General features: G+C 43.1%; 1 protein-coding gene across 5 annotated transcripts in view; it reads right to left on the bottom strand.

Moving 5' to 3' along the window:
* Positions 1-25,988, bottom strand: part of DEUP1 (deuterosome assembly protein 1) — a 425,119-nt gene that overhangs the window by 127,608 nt on the left and 271,523 nt on the right. For 4 of the 5 annotated variants that reach the window (XM_085624053.1, XM_085624056.1, XM_085624054.1 and 1 more), the window contains one exon: positions 22,957-23,154. The exons of the other annotated variant lie outside the window; for it this stretch is intronic. In XM_085624053.1, coding sequence (XP_085480179.1) covers positions 22,957-23,154 — 198 coding nt within the window. The remainder of the gene's footprint in view (positions 1-22,956; positions 23,155-25,988) is intronic. 5 annotated transcript variants of the gene reach the window in all.

The following is a 25,988-nucleotide window of genomic DNA, read 5'->3' as shown; positions in this document are numbered from 1 at the left end:
GCTCTTCGAGTGGAGGGGAAGCGCAATTGGCTGCATGCACACCACTGCAAGAAGGTATCATCGACCCTGACGACCACGGACAACATCACCGCCCAAGAGGAACTACTGGACAAAGACCGACCATCCCTGAGCCACTGCCCGGATACAGAGACACTTGAATTAACGAAATATCCCGATCCCACCGTCCCATCCAAAGAAGGGTATAACCTACGACGAAAAGAGGGAACTTCGTCTAAGCAGACCACAAACTAAGTTGAAATCTCAAGAGCGGTTGCCTAGCCACCTCAAAGGCCACCAGGAGAGAAACTAAACAAAGTCTGTGGTTCTGCCCGCTACCAAGTCCCTTGAAGGTGATGGAAGCATCCGACATGAAGATGATGGAAGCAACCGGACGCCCAAAGATCCACTACAAAATCCCAAAGACTGACAAAATGCACAGCTCAAAGACTATTGCACTTTTCATTACCCTTCTCTTTTGCCTTCTCCTCATGGTCACCTTCTGGATCATGGAGGAGAGCGCACCCGCCCATAAGATATTGCTGACCACCGTTCCACCTACCACCATGAAAGAACACCATCTGATCTCACTTTCACCCCAAATCCGAGAATGTCTGAATCTGGAATAACTCTTTTGTGCAGTTGCTCCACCAAAACAATCTTGCCTCCAATGCCACTAATTGCTGGATCTGTAGATTGCTACCACATGCCACCGGACACTCTATCCCTTTCATCCCTTCACCTTTTTCGGTCCATGGTTCCTGCCTCGCCTGGCTAATCCTCCTGCAGGAAAGCTACAAGGACAATGCCACTTCCGGCAAAACTGTGTCACACTTCTACCATGGGTTCTGGCTGAACAAAACTGGAAAAACTTCTGCCCCCTTCTGTCCTCTGAGATCAAACACTTCCTTTCACATGAACATCCCTGCCAAAGAACGAGTTGAAATGCAGGTGTTTAACAACCCAGCCAGACCCACCTTCTCTTACCTCCGGAAACGAACGGCCGCCACCCTAACAGTGGCCCTATCCGTCATCAACATCACTGGACTTGTGTGCCTCGAAGGCCTGGGGGCGCAGCTGGTGGGCCACAGCTCCTGCCTCATCACCCGAACATTGGACTCAGTTGATCCACCCTCCTTTGTTGCCTCCCCGAATATGTACTTCGTCTGTGGTACTAAGGCCTACACCTGGCTTCCGAAAGGTTGGGGAGGCACCTGCTACATCGCTTTTGTCCTTCCTCCGACATATGTGGCTCCAGCAAACCATCACCGACAGAAACGTGCCAAAGACATTGCGCAAGCCGACTCCACCGGAGCACAGTTCATGGACGCAGTAAAAGGTCTTGTTCCACTCTGGGGTCCAATGGCAAACAGCCGTGCCATCCGCCACTTAACCCAGGCAGTCGAAACGGCGATGAACATTACGGCTGGCATCCTCGCCAACAACACCGCTGAGCTTCAGGCCGTCCGCCTGGTGGCTCTTCAGAACCGCCTCGTTCTAGATGTGGTTCTGGCTGATCGTGGAGGAGCATGCCGCATCATTGGGTCCAGCTGTTGTACCTACGTACCGGATAACTCACCCTCAGTCTACAAAGCAATTGAACACCTCCACAGACTTTCCGCAGAGGTTCATCAGGAGCAAGAAGAATGGTCACTGGGAAGTTGGTTTTGGGACACTATTAGAAGTTGGGGATGGAGGCTGTTTTCATTTATCCTAATACCAATTGTGATACTATGTGGATGTTGCTTGGGGATTCAGTGTCTGCCACCTTTATGTTCGCTTTTTATGAACTGCATCTGCCCTAAGACTTTGAACTTTGAAGCGGAGCGAATGAAAGCTTTGTATGAGGTGGAAGTTCGTAGTATTATGGGGATAGATCCGAACTAAACAAGCTGGCGAGATATGTTAAAAGGGAGGACTGTGGAAATTTAGCTTGCGAACTGAACATTATCTGCGCCATCTTGTCTCTCCCCAGCGCGACACACAGGAAAGCGCACGGCAGCCATTTTAGGCACCCTGGTCTCTCCCTGCTCATTGCCGATCGCCAGCGCGTCCCCCTGGCGCTGCAAGCATTCCCCCGCGCGCCGGCCACCCCCGCTCTCTCATACACAGGCCATAAACCCTCTCCTTCTGCGCGACCCTGCCATGGAACCACATCCCACGCCTGACCGACATCCCATACATGGTCATGCATCTCTTTGATAACCCCCTTCCTCTGCGCTCAATTGTCCGAACCGATCCCAGGCCATCACCTAGCCCTGCGGATGCAGTTTATTGCCCCTACTGTAAGGGAAACACCCCACATCAAAGGGATTACAGTAGATCAAGGCCCCCCACCCCCTGAGACCTGACCGGTCACACACACCCCCGGGAATTGGCGGAATGTCCAGCTGTGTGATAGCCATCTCCTACTGTGGGTGGGGTGGGGACTTCCACTGTAGATATGTGTGGGAACGAGCTTGAAGTGGGGATTCTGAGGATGTTCTTTCATGTATCAAAGCGATCTCAAGAATGTGCCATGTATGATAAACCTGCAATAAAGTCATAAACCTGTGTATAAGAGGCCAGGCCTCAGAGATGTGGTTAGAGCACCTCGTGACGATACCTCGCTGTCTGATCTGATGTGTTCCACTCCGACGGAATAAAACTTTGTTTCCTGCCTTCCAGTCTCCGGCGCCTGCCTCTTTATTGGTTTAGCATCGAATGGTATAAGAGGCGATTACCGCCGGGCAATACTTGAAAGGTTATCGACTACGACTGCCGCTACCATTTAACACTCCCCCGCCCCTTACAGGCTATTGCAATAATCCTATCTGGATACGACCAGGGCTACTGCTACTGTTTTCCTTGTAGCATAAGGGATGAAATCAAAGTTTTTTTGAGTGATTTGATTAGGTCAAAACCCACTGCCAAGGCCTGAGGTCAGAATGGAAGGGAGGTGTAAAATTTTACCCCAAGATTCTTAACTATTTCCACTGTGTTATGAGGGGCAGGCATGTCTTCTGGCCACCATTTGACTGGTTCGAAGAGATTGTCTTTGCCTATCAACATTATCTCGGTCTTGTCTGTATTACATTTCAAATGGTCTGATATGCATTGCTTAAAATTAAGTTCAGAGTCATTTGAGTCTTTATCTAACACTAAGAGGTTTTATGTCATTTACATAGGAGGTGGTTTCAATATTGAATGAGGAAATTAGTGACATGAGTGGGGCTATGTAGATGTTAAACAAAAGAGGGCTCAGGGAGGAGCACTGTGGTACACCAGAGGAGGTAAGGCATTCTTTTGAAAGGAACGGTCATAAGACAATGTTTGGCTGCGGTTGTAAAGAAAGGACTGCATCCAAGCTAAGACCGTGTGAGTTATGCCGCAATTTTTCAATTGAGCTAGAAGAAGATCATGAGAAATGGTGTCAGAAGCAACAGACAGATCTAATAGGATCCGCACTGCATTCTTTCCTTTGTCTAAAGTTAGCTTCAGTGTATCTACCATTTCCGATAGTGCAGATTTGGTCGAATGCTTGGGCCGAAAACCAGATTGTCAAGGATGCAAACTTCTGGCCTCTTCTAAAAGAGAAGACAGCTGCTTATTAACCAATCTTTCTACGGTCTGGCCGAGGGTGGGTAGTAATGAAATGGGACGGAGGTTAGAAGGCGTAGATGGATCCATGACCTGTTTTTGTTAAAGTGGTTTAACCACTGCTAGTTTCCATTCTGGAGGAACTGTCGCTGTGGTGAGTGATTATGTTCTTGATAACTGGATTAACGATCTCTACAATCCTATGAAGCACTGCAGGGGGACACACATTCAAAGGGGACCCAGATTTACACAAGAGAATTGCTTAGTGCGACTGCTTCAAGGTGATTCTGCAAAGACCTGGTGATAGGGCCCTATATATGTGGAACCTAGCTCCAGGTCCTGTAAAGGGGTGAATGGGATAATACAATCTTTTTGGATATTATGAATCTTTTCCTTGAAAAAGGCTGAGATCTGATCACATAGAATCTGTGATGGGGGAATGTTCTTAGCTAGTATTTTAGGAATGGTAAAATGCTTTACAATCGAGAATATCAATTTCTAATCCTATTTATCATCTATTATTATTTTAGGGAATACTCTTTTTTTGCAGACTTAATTTGTTGATGATATTTCTTCCTAGCTATTTTGAACACATTCAGTTCTTCTACTTAGAAGCCTCTTCTCCACTTACTTTCCAAGCGTTTGCCTTGAAGGCGAAGATCAACTAATGATGGCGTATACCAGGGAGCTGAGGTTTTGGGAGTGTATTTGATAGGAGCTTGGCCTATGGTACTAGTTCATTACCGATGAAGATCATCCATGCATCAAAATGCCGGAAATCGTCTACTGTATTTCCTGACGTAAACGGTATAGAAGCTTGTGCTATATAAGATAACTCTGGATTTGCAACCATCTTACCCTATTTACGGCGAGGTAGTGAGCTTAAATCAGAGTTCAGGGAGGGATTTTTTTAAAACAGAGTTAATGTTAAAGGGGATTAGCAAATGATCCGACCAAGCTTGAGGAATTGGGGAATTGACTGTTAGGCAAGAGAAATTGGAGCAAACCCCATCCAGGGTGGCCCGCCTCATGTGTATGACCTAAGACCAGTTGGTTAAGTCCTAAGGTTTCTAATGTATCAAGAACGTTGTCCACTCCTGGTTCTTTCTGACAGTCTAGATGAAGGTTGAAATCTCCTAAAAGATTCAAATTTGAGCATTGTGGAATAAGGTGTCCTAGTGTCTCCTAGAGTTTCTAGGAACTCTTGATGAGGGCTGGGGGACAGTATTTCAGACCTCCTGTAAAGGAGGTAAAGCCATTAAGTTTAAAGCAGAAATCCAGGCTTTCCGATCCTATCAGGGAGGAAAAGTCAAAGTTTGTGCAGTGATAGGAATCACGGTAAATAATCGCTAATCCTCCCCCTCTTGTCTCCTTTCTATCTTGTCTAGAAATAGTGTAGTTAGGTGGGAGGGCTAGTGCAATATCAGGGTTGCACCATTCCTTGAGCCATGATTCTGTGATAAATAAAAAGTCCAGCTGCATTTCAACAATGATTTCATTAATGTCTTGGGCATGCTTACAGAGAGAGCTAGCCTTAATGAATCCTCCCATCAATGCAATATCGGTGGTGGTATTGGCGGAGAAAGATGAACTAGTGTTGAGAAACATAAAAGCTGTTTTACAGTTTATGCAGGTTAGAGGTCCTCGATTTTACTTGGCAACAAACAAATATCACATTTATGACCAGTATTTAAAGAATTTAGAAAGTCTGCTGGCATAAGAGTACCTGTGCAAAAACGGGCAGCGTGCCTGCCCTGGCCACGTTCCGGGCTTGGACGGGCGCAGAAGGGCTTGCCTTTGGTGCTCTGGCAGCATGCCTGCTGCGCGTCCGCGTTGGCAGGCCCTTTCGAGCGCAGTAGCCCCAAGATGCCTGCCCCAAAACGGGTCTTCCTCCACCCGGAAGGGGAGGGTTAAAGTGCAAACAGATTCAAGGTAACTTTTCCCACTCGTAATTTCAATTTCGTTTCCCAGAGCAACAGTAAAAATGAGTTAATATTTTAAAATTAGCAAACATCATTTTAAAACAACAGAGAGTAGTTCGGCGATTAATCAAGCAGAAGCCTAATTTCCACATACTTACTGTATGCACCCATCTAGGGATACTCCAAAATATTTCTTGCACAAATATAGACATCATTGTTATCAGGCTCGGGAGATATATGCCTCAATAATTTTAATGGTGTGTTATGGTTTTGTGTATATTTGCTTTCATTTTTCCTGAGAAGGTGACCATCCAAGATCTTACCAGTGATAATATTGCTGCCAATAAATTTGTTTGCTAAATCTGGTGGGCTGTAAAGAGCACCTTTCTATCATGCTCCATTCGAAGCCTCGCACAATTCAACCTTCAATGTTCTCTAAGTATCTTCTTAATGTCAAGGATGATTTCCAGGTCAAATTGTTGTAAAACACTGCTCTGCAACTATCTCAATGTAGCTTTTTATTTCACCAGCCTCAAAGCTGCACCATCTCTTTCTTGGGTATCATTGCTGGACATGTGCACCATAAGATTATTATTTTTTTAGATTTACTAAGGAGATCCAGTGTTACATAGATATTCTCACTAGCACCTTCGATGTCTTATATGGGCGACTCAGCCTCAACACTACCTCAATGTACCCTAATACCAAGAGGCAGACACCAGGCCACCAACAGGATCTAGGGATCTCAGCACGAAGAGGCACACTCTCAGCTGGGAATGTCACTAAACAGAGCACAACACCAGGCAACAGAGATCGCTAGGAGACTGGGCACTCAGGAGCTGGGAACCACCTCCAGCAAGAGTGAGCTCGGGCAAACAAAAGGATGGTAGTTGTCTTTGCAAGACGCTACTCTTCAAACAATGCACACTCTAAAGTCTTTCCAGAAAAGAATAAGGGGGAAAGACCTGCAGACATCATGGCTCTTGGGCAAAGGTTAGTTTGAGGAAAGGAAAAGTGTAAGTGAGAAGGGAGAGGAGTTGGCCTAACGGCTAGGGCAGTCCACCTCGAATCTTGGGAACTGGGTTCGAGTCTCGGCAATGACACTGAACATCCTGTGATTCCAGGCAAATCAGTTAATCTCCCCGTCCCTAACAAAAAAATGAATTTGTCCTCATGTAATGCAACTGGTGCTTTGTAAAGCACTCTGAAACCCGATTTGGGTCAAGTTCGCGCTATATAAAACTTTGTACAATACAAGTGATAAGCAAACAGTTTCCAGAACATCTATGGTGATTCAGAAGATTCTTAATACATTTGAGCTGGTTTGATGAAAGGGGAATAACCCTTAACTGTGGGAAAGCCCAGTGTACGGCCTTTAACCCACAAAGACATGTTAGACCACATTTCTTGGGTTGACTAGTGTGTCTAAAGATGTTGAATTGCCTTTAAAAAAAAAAAAAATTTAGACTATTAGACTATGTGGTTTATAGAGGATCTGTCGGGGCAAGAACATTAATAAAATGGACATGGCCTGTTAAATACGGTTGCTATGGTTGTCAAAAAGATTGGGCAGCAGGGTGATTATACTAACATTTGATGTATTTACAACCCAATCCACCTCACCAGCACTATGAGAGCTAACCAGCAAGTTAAAAATTATGGAGAATTCTGTTCCCAAACACATACAATTACGTAGAAGCATCCCTACAATATTGTTCTTTATAGAATTGGATATTAGGGGTATTGATAATAGAACTTACTAAGATTCTCAAGAATTCCTCACATATAATATGACAGGCTGTTAAAATCTTATGCAAAAATTAACTTTAAGTGTTTGTTGCAAAAGGTAGTCCCACGTGCTGCTGAATGAAGGGACACAATTTTTCCACATATGGCTACTGAATGTTGGATGATTTTTAAATAAATGTTGACTAAGTAAAATTTGTGTTTCATTTTTGTCATCTGAGATTAGATGTATCTACTTGTTACAACTTGATGAGTACTAGATCAGTCATCTTAATATGTAAAACCATAGAAACTTAAGGTGGCACCGTTGCTTTCTTACATCACTGTAAATTGAATGCATAAAAAAAGTGATGAATATGGAATTTTAAACAATCAGACAAAAAGTATGTGTCATCTTTGTGGCTTCGAAATTGACTAGGTAACAACATTTTGCACATGCCCTCTCAGATGAGGTATTTGTAAAATTGGAAAGGCTGCTAAAGAAGCTATCATTTTTGTATAATCTAATAGCCCCTATATTCCAAGGTTACAAGGGACGAATGACATAAAACAGTGAAACCCTTCTATCCTGCCTCTGAAGCATGGTCCGTGACCCATGCAGATCAGCATTTGTAAATGACATGAGGTGGGGCATAAACTAAAGATGCTATATCGTTTATGTCAAAGACATCTTGTTTTCTAATAGTGTTAGATCTTTCGGTACATGGGATTGTGAAACACATATAGTTCTGTAGGTAAGGATGGAATGCAGTAAGAGGTTCCTGGGCCTTAAATGTTGAGGAATCAGTCGTGCCTTGGCCCTGTGAATCACCAGCATTTGTAATGAACAGAGAGAGGCCCTCAACAAGAATATCAAATAACCTCTCCTAAGCAGGCTGATACAGCCATAAGAAGGTGAAATATGTCATGAGGTAACTGACCCAATGCTTAACTATCTATGCTTAATTTCGAGTAAGTTGTGATTTCAAAGGAGTCTTTCTATTGTGTTTATTCTCAATTTCATCACTGATCACAATATATGATTATTAACTGATCTATATTTTTAATCTCCTAATTAGATGATGATATTGTTTATGTTGTATCTGACTAACGATTTATTTCACTGATTGGTGTCTTTATATTTCTTTTTGTATGTCACTTATAGCCCTGGCAACGAGTTTAATCCACGAAATACGTGTTGGCTGTTTACTTACTCTTGTGTAAAATTCTATTGAAGATTGAAGTGGGTGATATTTGGAATCTCTCCATTGATGAATGCCAAACCCCGGGGAACGCCACCTACCCGGGGCAAACAATGTAAAATAAATGCAGGGGGGCTTGCACGCCCCCCGCTGCTCCAGGGACCGCCACTTCCCTGTTGCACTGTGTAATATGTAACAGGCCAACCTGCATTCACACCTTGGGGACCGCCACCTCCCCGGTGCAAACAGTGTAAAATAAATGCAGGGGCCCGCTTGGCCCCGCCCGCAGTCCCAAGGCCTGCAATGTGACCGGGGCTCAAAGAAAATACCGAAGGAGGTTCATCGCTGCCCTGGCCCCGCAGACCACCACCTCCCTGGGATTTAAATAAACATTAGAGATGGGCTGCGCAGCCCCCCTCGTGAAACCATGGATGGCCCTGGGGACCACCACCCCCAAGGGCCGGCTCCTGCTTCTTCCCGTGGTGCCTATTCTCAGGAGGTAGCTGTTTGCCTTTGCTTGATGGGTCCTGACAGCTTCCACAAAGCAAAAGCGAACATTACTCCTCTTCCTGAAAGCCGGAGCTGTCAAACAGCTCCGACTTACAGAAAGCAGAGTTTTCATCTGTTTCCCTGCATGCAAATATGCGTGCAGTGAAACAGATGAAAGCATTGCTCTCGCAAGCAAGGAGCTACTGTTTCAGGCAGTTCCCTGGTTGTGGGAGCAATGCCTGCTTCCACAGGAGTCAGAGCCGGCTAGGGCTGTAGGGCCCTTGAGGATCCCCCCGCGGTCCCAGGGAAGAGGAGAAAGAGGGGAAATAAATGTCAGAAACAAGCACAAAGAAGCAGAATAAAGATCAGAAAGAAGCAGAAAGAGACAGAATAAAGGTCACCAAATAGCTGAAAGAGGCAAGATAAAGGTGCGAAATGAGGTGAACGAGTCAGAATAAAGGTCAGCAATGAGTAAAAAGAGGCAAAACAAAGGTCAGCAATGAGCAGAAAGAGGCAAAATAAAGGTCAGAAGTGAGTAAAAAAGGCAGAAAATGAGCAGAGAACGAGCAGAGCCACTCACGTTTCCACTCACAGAACAACTCTGACACACTCACACCCACTCACAGACTCAGTAAGACACACATGCACCCACTTACAGAATCACTCATACTCTTTCTCACTCACTCACGTCTGACTCACAGACCCCCTCAGAGACTCAAATATACACTCTCAAACCCACTCAGAGACTCATGCATCCACTCACAGACCCACTCAGACACTCATGCAGTCACTCACAGACTGACACACTAATAGAGGCACTTGCAAACTCACTCAGACACTCTCATACCCACTCACAGACCCTCTCAGACACTCACACACCTACTCACAGACTCACTCAGAGACTCATGCACCCACTCAGACACTCATGCACCCACTAACAGACCCATTAAGACACTCATGCACTCACTCACAAACTGACTCACACACACATGGAGGCACTTGTAAACCAACTCAGATACTCTCACACCCACTCACAGGCCCACTCGGACATTCAATCATGCGCCCACTCAGACAATCACACACCCACTCACAGACCTACTCAGACACTCATACACCCACTTAGACACTCACGCATCCAGTCAGACAATCTCACACCCACTCACAGAGCCACTCAGACACTCACTTAGAAACTCATGCATCTGTTCACACAGCCAGCGAGACACTTATGCAGCCACTCCCAGGCTCATTCAGACACTCACATACCCACTCACACACATTGAGACACTCGCACACTCACTCACACACCCACTGAGACACTCATGCACTTAGTCACACACTCACTCTAAAAGGTTACAGTTTACAGTTAGGAACTAAAATTAAATAACCTTAAAAATTCACTTAAAAAAACAAAGGTTACAGGGACGTTATAGTTAGGAAATAGAATTTAAAAATCCTTGAAATTTGCTGAAAAAAACAAAAGTTACAGGGACGTTATAGTTAGGAAATAGAAATAAAAAAAACCTTAGAATTTCACCGAAAACAGCAAAGGTTACAGGAATGTTGTAATTAGGCTCAGATTTCACTCATCTTACAAAACCGTAGTAATTCAGCAGTTATAGCTACCTGAGCTAACTATAACTTATGCCCCCACAATGTACTGCTTATGACTTCACATATTACATCACTCATGACCTGGTCAGTGACATCACTGATGACATCTCAAATGACATCACTGACTAATCCAACCACAGAACCACTCGGATACCCACTCACACCCCCATAAACATCTCATACACCCACAATGACTCCCACTACCACACATCCCTTCACATACCAATTCACAGACCCATACCAGCACTGACACAACCAATCACTCATCCACAGATACACTCACACATCCACTCACTCATACAGCTACTCACACACCTACTAACTCACCAATACAACCACTCACACATCCAGTCATACAGACACTTTCACACCCACTCACTCACCCATACAGGTCTGCACACACCAACACACTCACCCATACATGCCACTTACACTGCCACTCAATCACCAGTACAGCTACTCACACACTCACTCACTTACCCATAAAGCCACTGACACAGCCACTCACTCACCCATGCAACCACTCACACACCCACCCACTCACATACCCACAGAACCATTACATACCCATTCACACATCCATACAACCACTCACACACCCACTCACTCACTCATCCTTTCAGCCACTCACAAAGTCACTCTCTAATACAGCCACTCACTGAACTCACGTACCTATACACACACTCAAACAGCTACTCCCTCATCCATACAGCCACTCACAGAGCCACTCAGTCACCAATACAGCCACTATAACACCCACGTACACACCTATGCAAACACTCACACAGCCACTAACTATTGACATTGCCAATGTTTATTTTGTATCAGTGGCCACCAAAACAACAGTTACATATTTGGTATCACAGAGGGAACTGCAAGCCCAATCTGTGATATCAAGCTGCGCCCCTGCAGGAACTGCAGTTTTGATACTACAACTCACCATTCCTAAAGTAAATTCAACATGGAGTTTTTGAAGCAATAATGGTAGGACAAAATTAGTAACTTTTTCAATACAGAGATACCAGAATGGGTAGCATCAATAAATTGTAGCCTTTACATCTAGCAGTCATTATGTTGCTGTTTCTTTACTTGGCTATGTTCCTTCATTGTGATTTAACTCTGTATGTGACTTGCTACATTCTACATTAGTTATGCGCTTGAGCAAATTACACACTTGTCAACACCCTCTGGGCCAGATGTATGTCTTTTTGCATTTGCAAATCCTGATTCACATAATCTGGCCATTTGTGACTGAAAAAAGGCTTTTTATTACGTAGGAAATCCAATTGTGATTCAGTAACATGTTACTGAACCACAATTTGTGTTTGTGAACAAACACCGATTTGTATTTGGAAGGGGCATGTTTAGGGATTGGTATTTATTCATGTTTTGCTATCAAAATCCAGAGACAAAATGTTAATATCTTATGGACTGCTGAAAAAAATTGGGAAGGCATTCGGAAACAGGAAAGGGTCCCAGCGGGATCACTTCCCCTTTGTGAATGCTGAAAAAATATTTATGATGTTAGTGAAAAAAAATATTTTTGTTAAATGTATCCTGTTTTCTTTTAAGGAAAGCGCGATTCATTAAAAAAAAATTGTTTATTTTTTTTTTAAAACTTTATTTTTCGTTTTCAACAAACAATCGTAATACTCCCCCCTCCCCCCGACATCAGAGCACGGCAGTACATACAGGTCCAATCAAAAAACATGTATACTTCTGTGGTACCTCAAAGTGAGACATTGCCCAGGCCATAACATGTGAGTAACTGGAAAAAAATGTTTATTTAAAAGCATTCACAGACATGGTGGTCTGCTGATCTCAGCAGACCACCATCCCTGTAATGGTTGCGATTCCTAGTGGGTCGCAATTTGCAGCTTCCCTCATTAATATTCCTGAAGTAGTTAGAATTGCAATCTACTAGGAATCGCTATTTTTGCGATCCTACCTATTAGTACATAGGTCGGTTCACAAAATACCACACCGGTTGCAAAAATTGCAACCCCTATTTTGCAACCAGTGCTACGTGCATCTGGCACTCTGTTTCTAAAACAATCATAGTCTGCTTTCTTCCTAGTGCATTTAGTTCATTGCCATGATGCGGGCGCCTTCCAGATTTTCTATCAGCTCTTTCAGGTGTTTATTTTCCTTTTTAAGTGCGTCGTGATTCATTATGGAGATCTAGAAGCAATTAAATTACATACTCAGGTATTTGATAGCAATACATTTTTGTGCCCTTTATGCATGCTATTATCCTTCGTCAAAAAACAAATCTGGATTCCAGCTGTGAACATTCTAAAAACAAATTAATTTCTAACCCTTCCCTTGATTAGAGCTAGAAATACTTCAGATGTAATCGTGGTAGAGATGATGAAATGCGCACCTCGTCAGTGATAATTAATCTGGTACTGATCCGAATAGGACAGATCCTAAACATGAGTGTGGTGAATGATAGGCAGGCAGCAGTTCCTTGTTAATACACAGGGCACTTAAGGCGCTTAGAGGGATCAGCACCACAAATGTGTATAAAGTGAGTCACTTGGCTGCAGTACAACCACTGATGAGCAGACATGAATACTGATGATGGAGAACAAAGTAATCCTCTCTCGTATTTACTAAGTGTGATGTGTTGACCTCTTTCTATAAATCCTTTTGCAGTAAATTCCTCAAAGAGGCTCGCTAGTTATGTGTAAAGTTTCTGCCTTTGGATGTCCATTATATGTACCCCTGTAATAACTTTGGGACCAATAATGGGATCCACCAGCCTCAAGCGAACTAGATGCTCTGTGGGAATAACGTAATCCAGCGTCACCACGGGGCGCGCTCATTGTGACAACTAATGTTCGCTGTGGATCACCCAGGCTCTAGTCTGTCATTTTGTGGGCAAAGTCTGACTTACTTGAACATTGTGGTCGCTGACCTGATACCCGACTGAAGATGGGTGGGGGAGGGTCACATAAACCCAAGATTATGACCAAGGGCCTCAGTACGACTCAGGCAAAGTGGCGTTACCTCATGAAATTCCACTTGAAGTGAGTCAGTTTTTCCACACTTGGTTTTCATTTGTTTTGCCATGTGGAAATGTAGGTAATTCCATGTGGTAAAATCGCATGAGGCTTTGGCCTCATTCTCGCTGTTTTTTACAGACGACAGGGCAAGCATGGGTCCCACTTGCCAGTAATATCCTTCCTTTTCACTACCCTACTGCCCCAAACTCTCCCTCACCCACCACCCCTCCAAGCAGTCCCCTCATACATTTGCTACCTGTCAGAACAGGTGAGAAATGTATGTGTGGAATGCCAAGGACTTGGGGATTCTGTGTGGTATCACTAATGGAGACTTGGACCCACACAGCCATTCCCTATTGCATGGGGCTTAACGTGTAATTGCAGTGCACTGGGTCACATTTACTGTGTGGTAATGGTAAACTTGCATGTGAATTTACCATGCGGTAAATCCACCCCAGTACCCAGAAACTTGTAATTAGGACCTAAATGTGGATCCATACATACTAACAGAAACTCATACAAAGCGTAATTGCAAGCTTCAAATCCTAGCAATCTCTGTAATGCGAAGGCAAATGAACTCATATATGGAGATTAAGGAGGAAGATTTGTTAAAAATCATTGAAAATCTGCACCTTCAAGTTTACTGCCTTGCAGGTGTGCAGATTTCGTATTTTAGGCATTCTTAAAAGTTTCCAAGCATCGTCCTGAAAACGTATAGCAGCTACAGATATCCACGACCAGAGCCGGCTTTACAGCTGATGGCGCCCGAAATGACAGTTTTATTCCCCCCCACCAGCCATGGCCTCCTTCTTCATGAATTCCCTCACTACCACTCTACAACAGTTCCCTGAAGACTGTGATAACTGAAAGGCTTAGATTCCCAGCTGCCACTGTTAGTCTATGTGAAAGGAACAGCCACAGAACACCATCTTCCTGTGAATTGTTCCTTCAGTGCTCACTGGCACAGCTTGCGTGACATTCACTGGAGAGGGGACTAGGAGTCCTTCCCTACTGAATGGGTGGCGCAGCAAAAATAACAGCTACTGGCAGGAATAACTCCAACAAACTCCCCAGCTTCAAACCCCCCTTCGTCAGATAAGTTAAAAGCACAGTAAACAAGCGCACAGCTGCTTCTTGATGTGCGCTTACCTCTTGCAGCTTAGTCTGGCTGGAAGTGACGGCAGAGGCTGGTGCGTGCTGCACGCGCTCAGGGCTGACTGGGCTTTGCTGCTGGGCCACAGTGAAGGGAAGGAACGTAAGATGGTTTACTTCCTATAGCCAACGCGTACCTAACCAATCCAAGATCTGCTTTCAGCATGAGAGAAGCACCAGGATTGGTTTGAGCAGGCTAACCCAGCGCTCATTTTGCAACTTGGTGACTCTGCGTGAAATTCCCAGGGCAGTTTAATACTGCTGGGATTGGTGCAGTATGTCAAACTGGCCATCGCAAAACAGCCGGACAATCTGACATGCGCACTCCAGAGTGGCAGTTTCACAAGTCATTCTGATCCTGCTGCTGTCATCAGCCTCGCCCTGCACTCACACTCTGGCACTCGCGCTAGAACAGCGCACGCCTGTGATAAAATGGTAATAATGACCATTATTTATTTACATGTATCTGCTGTGCTCTCAGCAGGCAGGGCGATGCTCCGCCGCCCTTTAGGAGAAACTGCCAATGAATAATTGACATTGCAGAAGTTACATAAAAACTGTAAAATTAATATAGCAACACAACACAGACAAATGTCTTTTTTAGATACCACCTATTTTATGGTGCCTATTTGATACTGAAAAGTGGTGGGATATAAAACTGGCCCTGAATTCTAGCGAGCAAGCGAGACAGATCTCTTCTGAATGGATTCGGGGCTTCTTCCCCAAAGAAAGTTTGCAAAAAATTGGGTCAAATGGTACATTTTAAAGCAAGATTTTCAAATACATTTGCTAAAAAGCCATGGGTTCTGAAAGGGAACTAATCAAATATTAAAGATCTTCCATAGTCTGACAAACTAATGGTACCTTCCCAGGCATTGACTCAGTTTTTTGCAAAATGTGTTATGATAGCCTCCGTATGTCAAACGGTACCTCCTAGAGGGTCAAGGCCAGCACTGGTCATGGTTGCTTCTCTCTCTTGTGCCATGGATCTCATCCCTTATACCTACAATTCCCTCCGAGAGCTAGCACCAGCATTCTAGCACAGGTGGCTCCCATGACAAGAATTCATTCAAGTATGCCATACTTTTCCCACATATACCCCATATGTCAAGAATTACCTCTAGTTTGCCATGTCCAATATTTTCCCATGAGTGCCTATTATGCCAGGAATGAACTTCAGTATGCCAGTGCTAGTATTTTATCACAGGTTTATGTCATGATAGGAATCGTCAACAATATGAAAACGGAGAGGCACACACTTATTTAGAATACTTTTTCAAATCAACACAGTATTATAAAAAATGTTTTTGTTATGCTGAAAACTAAACTTTCATCATAAGCGTGCAACAGGGGAAGGCATGAAACAGTCAAACACATGCCACTTAAACCACATCAATATAAAGGGTCAATGGGACCCAACCTCTGTGCACTGTTGCTGTTACCTATTGGTATGACAACATAATCAATTTTACCAACGTAAATTTGTGTGTTTACACCATAAATTAAATCCACAATAGACTCATAAGTTTGTTCAAATGTATTTACAAAATGATCTTCGAATATCAATTCGAAAATAATCAAAGAATGTCCATGAATCCTTCACTACAGGAATATTTTCAAATTAAATTCTTTCACTGGAGTTTTTCAAATTAAATCCATTCATATTGAATAAAAAAAAACTTCAGATGCCCAATGCATTTCGAGTCGGACTGACTCTTCTTCAGGGGCTTCAATTCTAAAAAAGAATGAATGAATGAACATGGACAATATATACAACAGGTATGCTATAAGCATCTAACAAATCATGACTACACTAAAACATGACAGTGTTATGTCTTCGTTGCGTTACTAAGGTTATTCAAACATTAGCTCATAGAAAAAGCAAGAAAGATGAAAGCCTTCCGTTCACCATAAAAGTGTCACTAAAATAAACGCAACCGATTAAAACGAATGAAAGTGAGAAACACTTTCGTGCATCCATATATGTCTTCAAACTGCTAATGTGCCTAGCTCGACGAGCCAACCGTGAAACACCCATTGTATTTAAAAATGCCACAAGAATACCTTGATTCTCACGACAAAACCGCTGAAAAGCGAACCGCTAGAAGTGAGCCTGCAATCAAAAAAACACACTCGTACTTAAACCTCTGTGGGAGCGATAATGAAAAACATGACCTAATAGACTGAAATGTCAAGAAGTGATGGACTGTTACGAGAAAAGGCTGGGACACTTCAAAGATCTGGACCCTCTTGATCAACGTCAGGACAGGCTGGGGAATTCTTAACCGCGTCCTCGTCACTTTTGAGTACACTACTACCGATACCCGGAAATGCCCGTTCATGGCAGAAACACTGAAAACGGACTCCGATTTACGTTGGTAAAATTGATTATGTTGTCATACCAATAGGTAACAGCAACAGTGCACAGAGGTTGGGTCCCATTGACCCTTTATATTGATGTGGTTTAAGTGGCATGTGTTTGACTGTTTCATGCCTTCCCCTGTTGCACGCTTATGATGAAAGTTTAGTTTTCAGCATAACACATTTTTTTTTTATAATACTGTGTTGATTTGAAAAAGTATTCTAAAGAAGTGTGTGCCTTTCCGTTTTCATATTGTTGATTCTTCACACACAGTCTTTGGCAGAGAGCACCCAATCATGTCATTTGACGCCATTTCTAGTCTCACTGATAACAGGGCCAACACCCTTGCATACACACCTGAACAAGCTTCAGATATTTATTCATTAATACAGGAAGTTAAGGCATCTGACTTGCATGGCAACACAATCACTCAACAATTAAAACAACTAGAGTTCTTGGTTAGAAGAGAAATCAACCAGCGTCTCCACGCATCCACTTTAGTCCAATATCACCGAGCCAAAAGGATTCCGCGTGGTCTGAGGTTGTCTATCAAACCTATGTTGCTTAGGTTTCATCTTAATAAAGATTTCATGGAGAAATGGTTTTCAATTCTAAATAAATGTTCGTTAGATTTGATTTTACTTTTAGTAGAAGAATTATCCAAAGCGATCAAAGAAATCAACACCGAAATTGATGAGATCAAACATAACTTAATCTCACGAATGGAAGATAGCGAATGGACAAAATCCCTTGAAGATATCAATGCTAGATTGGACAAATACACCAAAGAACTACAAGAAGGAAAATTGCGGAAATATAAGCGAGATACCTTGGATTATAAACTGAATGAGGTTTATACCTGGGCGGAAGTGTATGCCCAGCGACGTCCTTATTTCAAAAAGTCTACTTCCTCAGAAGAGAGTGTGGCAACCGAGTTGGATACTGAAACAACCAGACCTTCAGCAAAAAGCCAAATAAATAGTGGTTTACATTCAAAGGAGAGTACTGAAACCGCATTCACCTCTAGTTCAGTGTATTTTTTGTCCAAAGACCTGGATTCAAGTCAGCCACCAGGAACGTCCAAATCCGTAAAACCAGGAGAAGCTGTCGGAAAGGCAGGTCGAACAAAGAGCCAGAAACAAATCTAGTTATTAACATCTCTTCAAAGGAACTTACTCCATCTCAAATTCAGGTTCTCAACAAAGGTTTGGGCTTCGTCCCCACATACGACACCAACATTCTAGAATGTGAAATAGCGCTGTTCAAATTTTTGAGAGTTTTACGCCTAAGACATTTTTTTACGAATGTGTTACCACCTATGTAAGACAAAGAAGCGGCTGAATTTTTGGAGTTTCGCCCGAAATCTAAATTTCAGGCTCCGATCTCTCATAAAACACTTGACACGTTCGAGAATTTGGTCAAAAAAGATCTCAATCACCTACATTTCAACAAAACCATAAAGACTAATCTATCTAAACATGAAATACGAATGTTGCGATCCATTCAAAATGATAACGATATACATGTACAAAAAGCGGACAAAGGAGGTGCCATTGTCATAATGGATAAATCTTTTTATTGTTCTGCAGTACGGGATCATGTTACTGACCCACAGACATACTTGCTGTTAGATGGAGACCCCATACACGAACTTAAAACCACGCTTAAGTGCATTTTAGAACATGCCTTTGAGATGGGTTGGATCACAAGTGCCACTAAACAATTTCTGACTGTGGATTATCCCCGTAAACCTCTTTTGTACATGTTGCCCAAAATCCACAAGGATTTGCACAACCCTCCCATGCGGCCAATCGTTACAGGATGTGGTACCATCTTTGAACCACTTGGTCATTATATAGATTATTTCTTACAATCTTTCGTTCAGAGCTGGCCATCCTACATAAAAGATACCAAAGACTTTTTATCCAAACTTGAAACCTTAGTTTTTACTGAGGAAGTTCTATTGTGTACGATCGATGTCAAATCGCTTTACACTTCCATGCCACACATTGCTGGTATGGAAGCTGTTGAGTGGGCCTTGCTGCGTCAATCCTCTTTAAGGGCTGATAAAGTTTTTTTACTTGAACTTCTACATTTTTGTTTGTATCACAGTTATTTTTATTGGGAAAATATTTTTTTCCTTCAACAGCAAGGAACTTCTATGGGTTTTGCAGGGGCCCCTGCATACGCCAACACATTCATGGCGAAATTCGAGCATGACCATATTTACAACGAGGTTGACTGGACCAGGAACACTCTGCTTTACTGCAGATATATAGACGACATCTTCATTCTCTGGACCAATACCCAGGAGCTCTTGAATGAGAAAATTCAACTTCTCAACGCTGTAGATGACCATATCCAATTCACTCATGAAATAAGCAAGAAGACGATTGTATATCTTGATGTAACTCTTACTATCAGGGACAACCTGATCCACACACAAGTACACAGAAAACCTACTGATGCTAACAATTCCTTGCACTTCCAAAGTTTTCATCCTCCCAATCTAAAACAGAATCTACCTTATTCACAGTTTTTGCGGATAAAAAGAATTTGTTCTGAACCTGAGGACATGAGCAATCACTTTTCATCACAACAGAAATTGTTTCTCAAAAGAGGGTATCCCCTAGAAGTTATTGAGCAGGCCAAGTCACGTACTGAAAAACTGACAAGAGAGTGTTTATTCCAACCTCAACCTCGTAAACAAAAGTCCAGACAAGTTTTTGTTTCTAAATTCTCTACTAGCTCTAAGAAGGTTAAAAATATCATCATCAAAAGGTGGGAAATACTGCAGAATGAATCGGATTTCAACAACATCTTTAACGACACTCCACTATTTGCCTACACTCGCTCTAAGAATGTGAAAGAACTGATTCATTCTCCCCAAAAACCACTCGCCACCAACTTCAAAGGGATGAAAAAATGCCAGAATTGCATTCACTGCAATAACGTCATTGTGGGTAATGTGTTATATCATCCAAATTCAGGAGAAATCATCAAATTGTTCCATAACTCTGATTGCAACTCTGAAAAACTAATTTATTACATCAAGTGTCCTTGCGGGAAACTATATGTTGGCAAGACTGAACGCAAGATTAAAGTATGCATCTCTGAGCACAAGAGTACGATAAGAACAAAAAACAAAAGTAGTAGCTTAGCAACTCATTGGCAAGAGGAAAGACACAGCATAGCTCAACTTCAATTCTCAGTGTTAGAGAGAGTCATACATCACTCTGGTATGGACATCACTAGAGCTCTCCTTCAAAGGGAAACATTCTGGATAAAACGCCTTGACACCCTGATAGACAAGGGAATCAATGATCGTATAGATTATTCATGTTATTTGTAATTTCTGAACCAATTGATTGTTATTCGACATGTGTTTGCGTATTGACTGCTGTGTGCTTCACAAGAAAAATCTGACAAGCTCATATTCTCTTTGTCTCAAATTTCATCTCCTATTTTCACTTTCAGTTCATTTTCCTCACCTCACTTCGTATTTTAATTTATTTTGTTTTATTTAATTCATTCTCCACTTCAGGAGTAGGTGTAGTTCACGTTTTTCACTGTGGTTCTTATGAGTAGATACATGGACAGACCAGTGATAACATGGCGGCCATTGAGTCACTCGTAGTAGATATATCTTGTGGTCCTTTTTTCTCCCAGCGTTTGTTTTGGATGCATCAGAGTCCGTTTTCAGTGTTTCTGCCATGAACGGGCATTTCCGGGTATCGGTAGTAGTGTACTCAAAAGTGACGAGGACGCGGTTAAGAATTCCCCAGCCTGTCCTGACGTTGATCAAGAGGGTCCAGATCTTTGGAGTGTCCCAGCCTTTTCTGGTAAAAGTCCATCACTTCTTGACATTTCAGTCTATTAGGTCATGTTTTTCATTATCGCTCCCACAGAGGTTTAAGTACGAGTGTGTTTTTTTGATTGCAGGCTCACTTCTAGCGGTTCGCTTTTCAGCGGTTTTGTCGTGAGAATCAAGGTATTCTTGTGGCATTTTTAAATACAATGGGTGTTTCACGGTTGGCTCGTCGAGCTAGGCACATTAGCAGTTTGAAGACATATATGGATGCACGAAAGTGTTTCTCACTTTCATTCGTTTTAATCGGTTGCGTTTATTTTAGTGACACTTTTATGGTGAACGGAAGGCTTTCATCTTTCTTGCTTTTTCTATGAGCTAATGTTTGAATAGCCTTAGTAACGCAACCAAGACATAACACTGTCATGTTTTAGTGTAGTCATGATTTGTTAGATGCTTATAGCATACCTGTTGTATATATTGTCCATGTTCATTCATTCATTCTTTTTTAGAATTGAAGCCCCTGAAGAAGAGTCAGTCCGACTCGAAATGCATTGGGCATCTGAAATTTTTTTGATTCAATATGAATGGATTTAATTTGAAAAACTCCAGTGAAAGAATTTAATTTGAAAATATTCCTGTAGTGAAGGATTCATGGACATTCTTTGATTATTTTCGAATTGATATTCGAAGATCATTTTGTAAATACATTTGAACAAACTTATAAGTCTATTGTGGATTTAATTTATGGTGTAAACACACAAATTTACGTTGGTAAAATTGATTATGTTGTCATACCAATAGGTAACAGCAACAGTGCACAGAGGTTGGGTCCCATTGACCCTTTATATTGATGATAGGAATCGTCCCCAGAATGCCAGTGCCAGAATCTTATCACAGGTTTTTGTCATGATAGGAATTGCCCCCAGAATGCCAGTGCCAGTATTTTGCCATGAGTACCTCTAGAATCTAAGAAGCACCTTCAGAATGCCAAGACCAACCTCAGACTTGCAAGCATAATACTACATTCTCACTCAATCTGACTTGCACTCACTCTTACACTTATTCAATGCATTCTCACTTACTCTGACTCAATAATTCTCACTCGTAATTCCTTTACGCACTGTCTCTCCCTCATTCTAACTCAAGCTCACTACACTCCCTCACACTCATTTTTATTAATTCTTTTTATCACCCACTCTCATTCGCTTGCATCACACTTACTCTCACTCATTCGCACTCTGACTCACTCATACTCACTAACACTCAATCTCACTTATTCTCATGGACTCTAACTCATTTTCTCTCACACACATGCTTACCCACCCAGACACACAATCACACATACAGGCACTATCTCACATAAACCCAATCTCACTCTCAAGCAAGCAGACAACATATATTTTATAAGTATATTTTACTTATCTCTCCGGGAGAAATACCTCAACTCGTAATAAGGGCCTAAGTGTTTCGACTGGTTGAACAAAAGAGGTGTACTGCTGTACATTTATTTTTCAGCACTAGAGTTAATTTTAAAAGGCAAAAATAAACATTACTGAGCAGGCCCAGTGCTTAATTGGAGACGGTGGTTTCTGGTGCTTGGCACTGCCACTTAATTATAAACACCAGGGCTTGTGACAGTCTGCCACAAGGTGGCGCTGTCTGGTTCATATGGGATGACCACAACAACAGTTAGTTCTTATAGCTTTGGGGGCCTGAAATAGTCCGATTTGCCACACTTGTAGGTTAGTAGCTGTGTTGTTACCTTCATTGGCAGCATGTCAAGGGCATGTGTGGTGCAAGCTGCAGTTGCCTTCTGAAGAGAGCCCTGGCACTTATTATTTTACAAATTAAGCACGTGAGAAGCCACACTGACACCCCTTCGTGAAGCAGGTTACAGTGCACATTTGCAGCAGAGATTTCGAATTGAGGAAAGCGTCAGTCTCTTCCCCCTCAGATGATACTGCAGGGTTGTGTTACTGCGTTCTTGAACCTTCAGACACAGGCGTGCATGCGCAAATCCTTTATCCCCTGTCAAGACATAATTAACTAGCACTGTGCGCGGCTAATGGATGGAGAGCCGTGGCGACTATTCACATACCTGTTGCTTGGAGAGTTGTTTTTCCTTCATTTCTAATTCCGCTTTTAGCTGCCCTTCCAGAAGGCGGGCGTCTTTAATGATAGTTGCTATAGTAATATCTTTCTGACGAAGCTTCTCCCTCAGGGCGGAGGGTTCAAACTCCGTCCTCTCCGAGTCGGAGTCGGGGAGCTTCTCCTGCTGGTAACGATGGATCCGAGCCTGCAGGGGAAATACACACGTCTTTTAAAATCGCCATACCGCCTTTTTGTGGCAGGCATGTATGTGTTCAACTGGCGCAATCGTTAGTACTAAACATCAGTGTAGTAACGCAAGACCAAGGGGCCTCCCTGCGGAGTGGGACGGGGCCCCCGAGTCTCCCCCATCTCACATTTATTCTTAGGCCTTGGGCTGAATGGGGGCCCTTGAAGGGTTGAGTGCCTTCCTACGCTGCAGGGGCTTCAGGGGCCTGAGTTATGCCCCTGCTAAACATATGTTTTGCACCGGACATGCCCACATGTCCCTTTAGCTATAAGGGTACACAGATTCTATAACATTATTTGAATAAGAGGTGTCCAATGTAGGTCGAGGAAGGCCAGATACACGCCACAGTGGGAAAAAAAATCAATACAATTACTTCAAAAGCAACTCTTTCATATAGTGGTAATCTTGAAAATCTGGCATGTATTTATCTATAGTTACTCGTACAGCGCAAACCTCACTAGGAACAGGAACCTTGACTGACAGGCAAAGCGTTCAAACCAGCTGGCTTACACTGATATAGGTAACATGTAAGTAATACTGATAGATCCAGCCCGCCTAGATCTGCATTCGACACCCCATCTTTAAAGGTGGCTTTAAAAGCTGAGTTACTGCCTCCACTGTTACAGAGTGGACGGGTGGTGGCCAAGCAGACCGTGGTCTGATCCGATGGTGGCATTTGCCACTGCTGTTGCATTCAGCGCACCAATACGAATGTAACGCTTTAGTTTCTAAATAGTAAGCACAACTACTGATATGTTTCTCTACGCTGTATAGAATATTATATCCATATACACTGTGGTCCTCATTTATGAAAAATGCTGCATCGCTGCGCGAAAACAGAGATGCAACACTTTTCAGTGCGCCCTCCTTGCAACACCATGGGCGCGCCGTATTTACTGTATGGAGATCCATGACGCAAGGATTTTCAGATACGCCAGTAATCCTGATGTAGCTGTAGGCGCAAAAGTGCCGCATTGCTGGGGTTTGTCTACAAACAGATGGAACTCCAGCAATGTGTCCTTTCAGCAAGGCCCATCGAAAGGGCCTGCGTCAGTCTCACGCCTGTGTGAGGCAGGCGTAAGGATTCGACGCAATGATGTCCTAGAAGTGTAGCAGTGAAATCTCATAGATTTCATGCAACACTTTTACGAGCCTTTTTTGCGGAGGAAACGCCCACCCTGACACGGATATAATGTAGCGCAGGGGTTTATAAAGTGACGCATCTGCTTAGATGCATCACTTTGTAAATATGTCGCAGTGTGGTGCATATTCAATGCCGCCGGTGCGTCAGAAACAGTGACACACCGGTGGTGCAAGGGGCTCAAAAATAAGCCCCTATGTTGGTAGTGTGCGCTGTTCGTCTCCACATTCCATGTTTCCCCTGTGTAAATCAAGCACAGTGCTGCAGTGTTGACAGAGCAGAGTGAGCCATAAAACAGGCCCTAAATGTGCTTAAATGTGCCCAGGCTATTTGTAACATTTTGCTGTATAATCTGCTGCGTGGCACCATAAGCTTGAGGAATAAAAGCCAGGGCACAGACATACAAGGCAATGAAGGAGGCATGGGGAAGAGAGATAAGACACAAATAGCCTCTGCATATTTGTCCACGTTTGTGTTTACATAAGCACATTAAAGTCAGAGCTATTGTCGTTTCCAATGCTTGTTTATTTTTCTCAGTTAGGTGTCACTGGTCACTGCTGTCATGACAGCTGTTGCTGATGCTACTGCAGTAGCAGATGTGATTCTTGCAGTGCTCCATTGAAATTATAGCTGTGGTGGTTTCTTTGGCCCATGCATCTGTGGCAACAATGAGCCAATTCCTACACACTCAGAGGCATATTTACTTAAAACAGATTATTAAAGATTCTGCAGCACACTTAGAAAGAGGGAAATGTCTCACAGGATTGTTTTTGTGCAGGTAGGTATCCCTTCCTGCACAAAAACAATCCTGCTTACAAAACAATCCTGCTTACAAAACAATCCTGCTTACAAAACAATCCTGCTTACAAAACAATCCTGCTTATGATGCAAGTGCAAGGGGTGCCAGCGTTGGGGCTAGGCAGCACATTGTGCACCAGCACAGGGAAAAGAGAGGAAGGTGCTATATAATGTTAGATAAGGCGCATTCCTGTCCTTTCCTTATCATGCAGCGCAACAAGGTGACTTTCTACACTGCGCTGTGTGATTTGTAAATCAATATGCCAGTCAGTTCAAAGGAAAATTCATAAGTGAACTATATATTAGTTAATGCAATTCAATGTAGTGAGCAACAAGTGATCAAAGTGTACAACAAAGTGAAAAAGGTGAAATGTCTGTTGTTTGGGATTACTTATGCTTCAAATTACCTTTGATTTCTTACTGAAATGATCTCACAGTGCATCTCTTTGTTTCTTATGTTTTTCCTGCTGTTGCTGCTGCTGTGAATACTGTGCTGGTTGCTTCTGCAGTGGCTGCTAAGGCCACTGCTGTGGTCGCTCCTGTGGTCCCTGCTGTGCTTGCAGATGTATTTACTACTACAGCAATTGTGGTGGTGGCATTTGTGAGAGCTGTGGTGGATGTTGTGGCAGCAGCTCGTGTTGTTGCTGTTGTCCCTGCTGTGGTGGCAGCTGCTATTGCCATGGCCCCTGTTACAGCTGCAGTGTTCCTGCCTGTTCTGGCTGCTACTGTTCGTGCTTTGGTGGCAGCTATGTTCATTGGTGTGGCCACTCCAGTGGTTGCTTGCCACTGTCCCTGTTGTGGTTGCACCTATAGTAGCCAATGCTGCCCTTGCTGTGGTTGAGGTCCCTGCTGT

This window comes from Triturus cristatus, chromosome 8, assembly GCF_964204655.1.
Source record: "Triturus cristatus chromosome 8, aTriCri1.1, whole genome shotgun sequence".
Taxonomy (NCBI): domain Eukaryota; kingdom Metazoa; phylum Chordata; class Amphibia; order Caudata; family Salamandridae; genus Triturus; species Triturus cristatus.
Note: the sequence above shows the minus strand (reverse complement) of the source record. Positions and strands in the feature narration are given on the sequence as shown.